This window comes from Ammospiza caudacuta, chromosome 4 (genome assembly GCF_027887145.1).
Source record: "Ammospiza caudacuta isolate bAmmCau1 chromosome 4, bAmmCau1.pri, whole genome shotgun sequence".
Classification (NCBI taxonomy): Eukaryota; Metazoa; Chordata; class Aves; order Passeriformes; family Passerellidae; genus Ammospiza; species Ammospiza caudacuta.
This window is the reverse complement of record NC_080596.1, coordinates 7,809,768-7,820,184: the sequence shown is the minus strand read 5'-3', so window position 1 is coordinate 7,820,184 and position 10,417 is coordinate 7,809,768. Positions and strand designations below refer to the sequence as shown.

Below are 10,417 nucleotides of genomic sequence, written 5' to 3'. Positions count from 1 at the left end.
CTGCAGTCATGCAAACAGCACCCTTGGTAATGGGACTTGTAGTGATAAACCACATTAGTGCATTGAATCCTACAGCAAAGCCTCCAAGTATTGAAAATAAAACAAGAGCTCAGTGAGGTTTTTACTCCAGATACTGGGGTTTAATTTCTGTAGAAATACATGGAGTTGCACAAAAAAACCTACATCAAATCTATGCACCAAAAAGGCTGAAAAGGAGAGAATGACCTTCCTTTTTGAAGTAAAGGTGTGTTTGTCTTTTGACTCTTGGATAAATGATTATGCCATTTGAGTGTATTCACACATGAGCAGTTTTAAGAAAACAAAACAGCACATTCAAAGCTGTGGTAACTTTCTGCTGTTCATCATCTGCTGCATGAGTAAAGATGGCCAGAATTCTTGATAAAGGGCAAAAAATATTTCTTTATAAAATGACTTACTTCTCCGAATTTAAACATGTATTTTCTGTGTTATTCAATTTTGTGTTTATGTATCAAAAGCACCAAAGGGATAAATATTTACTACTCCACTGTCAAAACTCCAAAAACACCAGTGAAATTACTGATGTGTAGAAGTGCTAGTCTCTTGAAGAAAGAATTCCAAGTGGTCAACATTTTATCCTGAGTGCACCAAACTGCTCAAAGAATTTCTTTTGCCTCCACTGTACAAACTAAAGTTAGCATTTTAAGGGTTCAGCTTACTCCCTCTCCTCACCTCAAATATATGTTATTTGCTCCTGATTTTGTGGAAAATTTCAGTTCATAGCCCTTTTTTCATAGTTTTGTTATGTTCATCTAGGCACCTGAGCAAAACATACCATAGAGCAGTTCAGCAATGCTTGTTTTTAAACTATCTTTGGTTATATCATTTTTTTTCCCAATTACATGTTTTTCCACTTTACTAAAATATTTATTCACATGATACATGTTGAATAAAATTCTCCAAGTCAGCTAGGGAATCATAAAGAGAATCATCTGTGTCCTGACTTCTGAGAAACTTTCGAAGGGTATCTAAAGCACTCAAAGCCTCATTTTTGGATGGTAAAAGCTGTTCAGCTCCCTGAAGTTGGTCACCTTCATCCTTATCTTCATCACAAACAAATGTCTCAGCTTTATCTGATGCACTTTCTTTGGCACACATTCTTTCATTATTTGTGGGCACTTCATAAGTGACCAAGCCATCATCTATAGCTGCATATTCTTCCAGAGACAAACCTTCTGAAAACTCTACTCCAGCCGCCCGTGCATGTGCAATCAAATCCAAATCACTTTTGACTTCATTGTCATTTTCATTTGTCTCAGTTTCTAATTTGAAAGTTGCTCCATTGCAACTTTTTGCAATAGTCTCTGGTGTTACTTCCCTCCAGCACAGGTACAGCATCTCAATTGCACCAAGAAGGGTCAGCATAAACTCTTTATTACTTTCTACACAGTCAACAAATCTCTTGATAAGACAGTGCCTGTATTTTACCTTTAGACTTCTGATAATCCTTTCTTTCATAGCTATACATGAAGAAGAGTCTGGAGGAAGGAACACTAATTTGACAGACTTCAGGTTCTTTACTTCTGTGTGAGCTGGGAGAGAATCAACAAGAATAACCACTCGGCGCTGCTGTGCTTGAAAACCACGATCGAGTTTGTGCATCCACTGTTCAAAGATTCCTGAAGTCATGCATGCTCTGTCATTTGCTTCATAATCCACTGGCAGCGATTTCACATCTTTGAAAGAGTGTGGACTTTTGCTTTTTCCTATAATGAGCAGTGGGAGTTTCTCAGAGCCATCCATATTTGTACCCACCACTACAGTGATGCTCTCTTTGCTTTCTTTGCCTTTAAATGTAAACGCGTTATGTGGTAACATCTGATACAACAACCCGGTCTCCTGTATGTAAAACACATTTTTTGGCTGATAATCATTTAAATAACAAGGAAGCACATTTTGGTACCAAAGAGTTGGAGCACCCACTGCAGGAGTAGCAGCTGCTTCTACAGGCTGAGCTCTGAAAACTAAACCGTACCTCGACTTGAATCGATCGAGCCAGCCATTGCTGCATTTAAAATCACTGTGTCCAAGCTTCTGGGCAAAATCATTCGCCTTGAGGCGCAACATGGGGCCATTGACCGGCACATTCAGGCACTGTGCAATTCTGTACCACTTCATCAACGCTTCTTCCAGGTCGGCATAAAAAGCAGTCCTCAGTCTTTTCCTTTTAGGATCAAACCGCAAAGTTTCAAAGGCTTCCAAAACTTTTTCCTTATTCTTCATAATCGAAGACAGGGAGTTCCTCTTGATGCCATACTTGGCTGCAATCTCCGCCTTTTTCTTGCCGCTCTCCACAGCGCTTATGATGTCGATTTTCTCCTCGATAGTTATGCTTTTCTTCCTCCTCACTGTGGCTTCGGGCAGAGCCTCTGCCATGGCACCGAGCAGCGTCTCCCGGGCGCGCTCATCCGCGCCCACAGCCGGCCACGCTCCTTCCCTGCCGCTCCGGCCCCGACCGCAGGGGCTCGGCTCGGCGGGGCTGCCGGGCGGTGCCGGCGGTGGTTGCCATGGCTGCGACCATAGACATGACGGCCTAGAGAGGCCGCCGCCGTCATCCCTTTCCGGCCCGGCGCTTCCGGCTCCTGCTGCCGCCGGAGAAGGAAGAAAATAAAGCTTGAGAGGGGCCGCCGGCGCCGCCCCGCCCGGCCTGCTCCGTCCCCCCTTCCCTCCTTCCGTCCTGCCCTGCCGTCCCCCGCAGCACGACGCCCCCGGGGCCGCAGCGGCGCCGCCGGCAGGTGAGGGACGGGCCGGGCCGGGCCGGGCCGGGCCGGGGCAGCCGCTGGGCCCGGGTTCGGGGAGGGCCGGGCCGCGCCTCCCGCTCCGTCCCGTCCGACGTGTCACCCCGCGGGGGCGGCCGCGCTTCGCCGGGCTCGGGGCCGCCCTTCCCCGGGCACCGGCAGCGCCAGGCGGGTCAGGGTCGGCCCGGCTCATACGGCCCGGTGCGGGCGTGCTGGGCGGCAGCACAGGCAGAGCAGCGCCCTGCTCGGGAGCAGGCGGGTTCCACGAGAGAGAGAGAGAGAAGCTGTGTGTTGGTGGAGGAAGAAAGCTGTAGATGCTGTGTAAATTTTGTGCCCCTGGGAGTTATTCCACACCCTGGCAATTACTGTTTTAAGTGTGCCAATTTGTGTTTTGCTTACTGTTCTTAAAGCATGGAAGCGCTTTGGTGTTATGCGACAAGCAGGTGTTGCATGTGTAATTGTCTCCAAAGGAGTGGCAGTTCTTCCAGAATTTCTTATAGTACCGCTCTAATGGGTTATTTTTAACTAAAAGCCACTAATAGCCTTTAATTGCATGAAAGTCTTTGGAGGGGATCATTCTGAACATCCAGCCCAGGATGTAGTTTCTGTTTCTCACGTGTGCTTTTTATGCTTGGTGGAAAAGGTAGCAAGGAGTTATCACTTTGCAGTCGGTGGCTCTGTTACTTAAGAGTTGATTCTCTAGAGAAGATAACAGAAGGGTTCTTTTTGCAGGGCTGGAGAAGGATGTCATTTGATCAGTGCAACTCCAAAACTTTCTCAATCGTGTTTATGTATGTATGTGCATGTGTACTCACACAGTTAAAATGTCAGGAATAAGAAATGTAGAAGAGTGTTAGATTGGCAGAACTGGAAGCTGAGGCAGTAGCTTGATCAGCTGGTTTTTTTTGATTTGGTAGAAGTTGAAACCATAATGGCAGCCCATGGCTCAGCTAATCTGGAGATGAGCAGAGCATTAAATTGTTTAGGGCCGAGCTGGTATAGCATGGAGAGTGTGAAAGTCAGCAGCAGCCCTGTTCTCCAGTCTTCTTCTCCATCATGTCTTCTAACTCCCAAGCATAATTAGATCTTGCAAGTGGAGCAACCAGGAAATTCAAGAGCATTAAGAAGAAACTATGGTGTGATTGCAGCAGGAAGTGTTTAATACAGTTCTTTATAGTACCTTTTTTTTTTTTTAAAGTATTACTTTCATAGTATAGTACTTTTTTTAAAAAAAAAAAAGTGGTTGATCTCTATCTTGACAAGAATTAGTGAAAGTGTCTTAGTTAGAAATTGAAATAGTCATTAAAATGGTCATTTTTCTACCACAGATTTTCTTCAGTGTTACAAAAATTTACATTCTTTATGCAGTTAAGTAGTAAGACAACAATAAAAGTGTGTAATAAACTTCATTTTAGACATAAGATATCTTGCTGTTGTCTTATTAGTAATTGATTTAGGAGAAAAGTAAGTGAAGGAACCAGTGAATCTTGCTTAGAAAAGCTGATCTGATTGTTGAGAATCCCACAGTTCTCATTTCTGAGACCATCAATCATTTACCTAAGTGATGTAAGTATGTGAGAAATATACTTCGTATTCAAAATTAATTTACTGTTGATGGCATTTACTTCATATTTTCATGAATAAGCAAATATGAATTTGCCTTTTTAATGAAAAGTACATAAGTAAGCTCTTTTAACCATGAATTATAAATGGTTAAATGTCTCTTTATGTCTCCATCCTAGAGGAAGCTTACTATGTTGCTTTGTTTTGCTTTTTATTTTGCCAGTTGAAAAAGTGATACTTAAATCCCCAGGACTCAAAAATCATGTGGTTTTATTTATGGTGAACAAACCTTGAAATTACCGAGGCTGTAATCCAATATGCATTTAAGGTAGCTGCACTATGAGGGGAATGACTCTCAGTCTGATCTGTGTCTTCTGTTCTGCTGTGGTGCAGTATTTGTGTGGATGTGCACAATTGGGATGGGGGGTAAAAGAGAACCCAGAAGGGCAGGAGTGATGTGGACAGGTTTTGGTTCTTGTGGAACCGAATATGGATCAAGCATGTTTTTTCCAAGGAGAATCTCTTTGAGTTGTTCTATTGCAGCAGATGGTAGCAAATGTCCTGGTACAGCAGTCACCTAATGTGTTCTAAAGTTGTGGCTGCTTTAGGAAACAAACCAAGCCCTGGGTAACACAATCCATGCTGTTCTGGGGATTAGCAGCTTCTTACAAAGAACAGCCCCTTGTCTGGCACCTGCAAGAACTACAGAGATGCTAAAGTCTGTGTGCATTTCTGTAGTGGAACTTCAAATGACAGATGTGTGTAGATGTTGTGATTACCACAATTTCACAAGTGTCTTCACTTCTGAATCTTGGTGAAGATGTAGAAAGTTTTCATCCTTGCATCCAGTGTTTGATGCTTACATCCCCATTTTTTTTCTGTAAAAGCAGTAATCAGGAAATTCTGTAGTTAAATTTGAATGTGCAGTTGAACTTTTTATGAAAGCCACCTTTAATCTACATTTTTTCACCTTCTCATGTTTTAAAATTGATCACTGTGATCCTGCAGAGCTGCATTGAAACTGTTAGTACTACCTGTAGGAAAAGAACTCTACAAAATATTGATCATGGAGAGGTGTTCTAACATAAACGGTGAATTCATTTGGGTTTTAAAAATTAATTATTTGCCTTTATGCAGTGTCTTCTACATGGATTTGTGAGATGGCTCTTGCCCCTAGGTTCTTAAATCTATCAAAAGTTCTTAAATTGATCAAAAATGTTTTTGCCTGTAGCATTTAATAGTTTAGAACAGTGTTACTGTGGTACATAGGCTTGTATGTGATGAACAAATATGACTCCAGGAACACTGATGTGGTAGAACTGAAGAACAGATTGTCTTAAAGAGGGCCCTACCACAAGATGAATTTAATTTTTTGTTTAACAAGTAGAGCAAGGAAATAACACTTATTGTCCTATTCTATCATGCAATTGTTTTAGCTACTCAGAAATAAGCTGTTAAGCACAGAGGTTTTCAGCCACAAGCAGAGTTTGAACAGGACCATGCGGGCAAACAGCATCTCTGCTGTACGGTCTTGCATATTCAAAAGAAATTTGAAAAATTAAGGAAGCTATATAAGGATGTTAAACTTATTTCTTAATTACCTCAAAGGGAGTTTTATACTGATCCTAGAAAAATCCAACTTCATTCAGTGGTAGCCCTGAATGAACTGTTTTTCTGGAGAAAATCTCTTATTTTACGTATTTGGTTTTCCAAAATAAAGTAATAGGTTATCCAGTGCAATATGATCTAGATGATCTAGGTGATTCAGTTTCTCATCCTTTGTGTCCTTATTTTATTTCCCTTGCTATGTGAGCTGCTTACCTTATTAATTATTTGCTTTAGTTAGAATGTTTTATAGGTCAGGAATTTGAAATACAATATAAACACAAATAGCAATCTCTTTATAAATTTTCTTAATCTGGTATGTGTCTGAACATGTATGAAATAGTGCAAGACTTAATGAACTGAAGTCATGTGTGATTGTATGCAATACTGGCAGATGAATTAATTTTTAATGATTGGTTGTCTCCTCCTCTCAAACAGCTGAGTGAATTGTGGTGTCACCTGTAGTTACCAGCTATTTGGAATCAAACTGAGATAATTTCTTTACTTAAGATAAAATTGTGTATGTAATTCATCTTTTATGATCACTATATTCAGAGTTGATTTCTTTCTCATGTGCTTAGTGTTAACAACTTTCTTTGCTTCTGCAGCTGAGATCTTTTAGAGGCTAAAATGAAAGGGATTCTGTTCTAGTAAACACAACAGATTTAACAGCTTAGTAAGTTTCAGTGGTTTAGCATTAGTGTAATCTTGCAATGTTTGGATAAATCTTACGCCTTAACCAAATGGTGATCTTTGCAATGGTAGGATACAGTCAGTGTACTGTTGCAAGTGGCAGGATATATGTCACCTGAAGAACCTTGTTTGACTTCCAGGGTTTTATGTTGCAAGCTTAGTTGTCTGTGGGGAAAGGTTGCTTTGGCAGTGGAAGCTTACACTAGACTGTATTCCTAATCCCTCTTAGATTTTTGGAGAGCTGAAGGCCTGGTCACTATCAAAAGAAGGAGGGTTCAGTTTGCTTTAGCAGAACTTGTAAAATAAATGTTTTCTGAAAGCCTGCTTTGGTTTCTGTGAGGTGCAGCATCCAGCTCCTTTCACTTCAATTAATGCATGCCAAACCTGTTTGGTTTTCAGGTATGTCAGAACACAGCAGTGAATCCACAACACTTGATGAGTCTCATCCATCTGCAGAAGAGATCCAGTCTGGCTGTGAGGTGATTGAGTGATAGTTATATTAGTGTAAAATCAACCAATCCTAACAAGTTTCAGATTCCCAAAAATTCTGCTTTACATAGCACAGTGTTGTTAGTATGGGGATATGAGTTCATCTTGAATGGGTGAGGTTGGTTTTGAGACACCATTAATAACAGTCCAATTAATTCATAGCAAAGGATTACTTCAGCCAGTAGCCTGTTGCTGTGCTGCAGTATTTGTTTTGTAAATGGAATAGATTTAGGCATGGTAGAATCTGAAATGTGTGAGTATTGCAGGAAGAAAGGGTTGGTATTTAAAGGCATCAATCTTTGTGTAACCTCACTATAACAAGGTGTTTTGTCTACTGCAGAAGGACTGAATCTTTTTTTCTCTGAGAGCAGATACAGTTTTCACCTTCTCTATGGAGAAGTCTGTGACAGATTTGAATAATGAACAGATTCCTAAGATTCCCAATATTATTTAGCTAATCAGGTGTGTTTGGGATGCTCTTTCAGAAAGATAGGGTGAACATTTTCCTGACTGTTCTAGAGTAAAAATGAAAACAAGTAATGCTGACTTTATCACTATTGGAGTTTCAGTGACAGAGAATTGTTTTTAAACTTTCAGTAAAAACAGAATGATGATTCTCTTTAGTGTATTTCCAGATCTGATATTTGTAAACATAGATGTACAAAGAAAACATAGATTGTTACCGAAGGACAATTCTATTTTTTCAAAATAAAACATGCACCTGAAATGCAATGTTTTCCTCTAGTGCTTATGTCATTCATGTCTAATACATCAATACAAATTTAGGAACTTAGTTAGATTTATTTCAGGTTGTTTATACATACGATAAATTTTCTTCTGAGGAATCAATTTCTTTGTATGCTTAGTTTAAGTCAGTTGTGGGCTACACTTACCAAAGAGACACTTGATTCAGCAATCATACTCCTTATTTCAGCAGAAATGCTGCTGTGGTGTGGTGGTTTAATTTTCTCTCAGATCAATAACCTTACCCTGGTTGTGTGGAGTTACAGGAACGCACATCCAGAGGTAAAGAGAAGTGGCTGCTGGATTTGGCAGTAGCCTACGGTCAGAGTAAGTATTTTGCGGTGCTGCACTCTGGTGCTGTGGGCAGTCCTCCATTCTCAGTGGCTTCTTCACTGCATTACTGCCTGCTCCGTTTCAGAGGTGCAAGTGTTGGAGGTGTGCCTGCTTGGGAGACTTGATGGGAGTGGAAAAATGACCCATCCTCTTTCTGAGCGCAGGTCACTTTCTTTTGATCTGCAGTGTTTCCCGAATCTTGTTTGCTGTGCAAATACATTGCTCTGGCTCAGGAAGGAGGTGAAGGGATGGTGAAAGCTGTTGGGGGAAAAGGGCAAGGAGTGGTTCTTGACAGCAGTGCAAGCTTAAACTGTTAACTAAAATGGAGATGATGGTTTCTTGTTATGTCTGAGTTAAATTATCAGTTTATCTCACTTCCCATTTTCACCTGCTCATTTCAAGGCTTTGGTGCTTGTCTGACCTCATTGCAAACTGATTCAGCTCACTGAAGCTGGAAAATTAACCTGGTGAAAAGGTCTATTGCCAGGCTAGTGAGTTGTGTGTGGTGTCTGTAGTCAAGTGAGTGCTGGGGAGGTGAGGCACTGTGTGGTTCACAGTAGAGAGTGGAAAGTAGAGTGGTGAAATGTCCCCTTTTCAGCAATGGGAAGTTGTTGTAGTTCAAAAGTAGCATGGAACTGACATTAGCAAGTAATTTTTTGCTTTCTCTGAACTAGATACAAAGAATCTGACTCAAGTAGGAATGCAAAAAAAAAGGTGAATTGCTTCTAGTTGTCCAGAGAAGCTGATGAATTTTTGTTTCCTAATATATGTATTTATTAGAGATGTATGCATGTGCTTTGAGCATATCTCTGAATAAAAGCATAAAAATATATCAGTGTCAATATTTGCAAAATTATTTTAGATTCTTGTAGAGAAGCACCTAAGTCAAGGTGTTTTTCCTTTTATTAGAGATGTAGTTTTGTTTATGATCCCTAGCAAAGTGCCCCTTGACAGAAGAGGACTTTCCCTTTGAACTGTGTTATCTGATAATTTGTGGAAAGAGGAACAAAAGTAGCTCTGAACTGAACGTGGCATATGTTAATGCTTCTGTATTATGCTAGTAGCTGTGACAGGCCAAGCATTTTGAAAAATACCTCACTTGACCATATCAAGTAGAAGTGTAGTTCCTAGCAGCCTTAGAGCTTAATGAAGCACATATGAGATGTAGAGCAAGCTTAAGAAACTTGAGCTATTGGACAGATTTCCCAAATCAAAATGTGATGTGGCAGGTAACTAGTGCATCTAGTCTGATGATGTTGTATAGCAACTCTCTGTGAGGAGCAGGGAGTTGGGCTTGGTGATCCTTGTTGGTCCCTTACAACTTGAGATAGTCTATATTCTATTAAATGAAACAAATTACTCTTAAAAAAAAATGCTCATAAAATAAGCATAGACCTTTTGGTGTGCTTCAGTAGAAGTACATTTAATGGAGCCTACAAACAGTGACTAGTTAGAAAAAGTCTTGAGAAGCCTCAAGACTAATAAAGGAAATCAGGCTCACAAATGTAATTGAAGTGGTGACATGTGAAAGTGGAAGAAATATTTGTAATGGGGTATGACAGAAGATGTTCCAGTTAAGAATGATGCAGGTGATGCTCAGTAAGTACCAGTAAAATCTTTGTGTTATATTCATACTCTGTAAAGCTTCACGTGTGGTTGGAGAAGCTGATGGTACTTCAGATCCTGATCTCAGGCTGTGCCTCTTCCTGACCTTGGGCTGAAAAGAGCTGGTTCAGTTTGATGATTTAAGAGCTTTAAGGGTATAAGGGTACCTATTCTCAAGTACCTGTTGATGGTACACCTTGTCTTGCCAGTCCAGCACAGGTGTACGGGCTGGTTTGAGGGCTTCAGACAACTTTTATGTAAGTGAACAAACACTGCCTTGGTTGTATGTTGATTTTTCTTCTGTTTACACTTTAGATGACTGGTGAAGCTGCCTTGCAGAGTTAGAAGCAGCTTTTTCAAAGGGACGAAATTTTCACTTCCTCTTAATTTTGGAGTGTTAAGCTGCCATTCTCTCTTCAGGTGCTTGTAAATGATGTGCAGTTCTTCTGGGAATGTCTCTTCAAGGCTATACCTTAGGTTGTACTTGAAAGCAGTGTAATTGAAACACAGCTGCTGCTACTGTTCGTGATGCAGCTGCATTTGAAACTAACTTTGAGTCCTGAATTCTCTTGGTACTTTTGGGCCCTTTTTCATGAGAGTTGCATACC

The 10,417-nt window shown here is 40.7% G+C and overlaps 2 protein-coding genes across 6 annotated transcripts in view; one reads left to right on the top strand and one right to left on the bottom strand.

Annotated features, from left to right (window-relative positions):
* Positions 1-906: 906 nt before the first annotated feature.
* On the bottom strand, positions 907-2,970 carry TIGD4 (tigger transposable element derived 4). The gene has a single exon (XM_058803714.1). It carries the CDS (start codon positions 2,968-2,970, stop codon positions 907-909), a length of 2,064 nt encoding a protein of 687 aa, XP_058659697.1.
* Positions 2,623-10,417, top strand: part of ARFIP1 (ADP ribosylation factor interacting protein 1) — a 40,782-nt gene continuing 32,987 nt past the window's right edge. For 3 of the 5 annotated variants that reach the window (XM_058803216.1, XM_058803214.1, XM_058803213.1), the window contains exons 1-2: positions 2,632-2,774; positions 7,038-7,117. In XM_058803216.1, the coding sequence (XP_058659199.1) occupies positions 7,040-7,117 (78 nt within the window). In that variant the 5' untranslated portion in view covers positions 2,632-2,774; positions 7,038-7,039. Of the gene's footprint in view, positions 2,775-7,037; positions 7,118-10,417 lie in introns of all 5 variants that reach the window. The other 2 variants (XM_058803215.1, XM_058803217.1) reach the window with 2 other exon arrangements.

Bases quoted from the DNA above. Each gene is read 5' to 3' on its own strand.
- TIGD4 (XM_058803714.1), bottom strand. From the start codon at position 2,970: ATGAGCCGGGCCGACCCTGACCCGCCTGGCGCTGCCGGTGCCCGGGGA.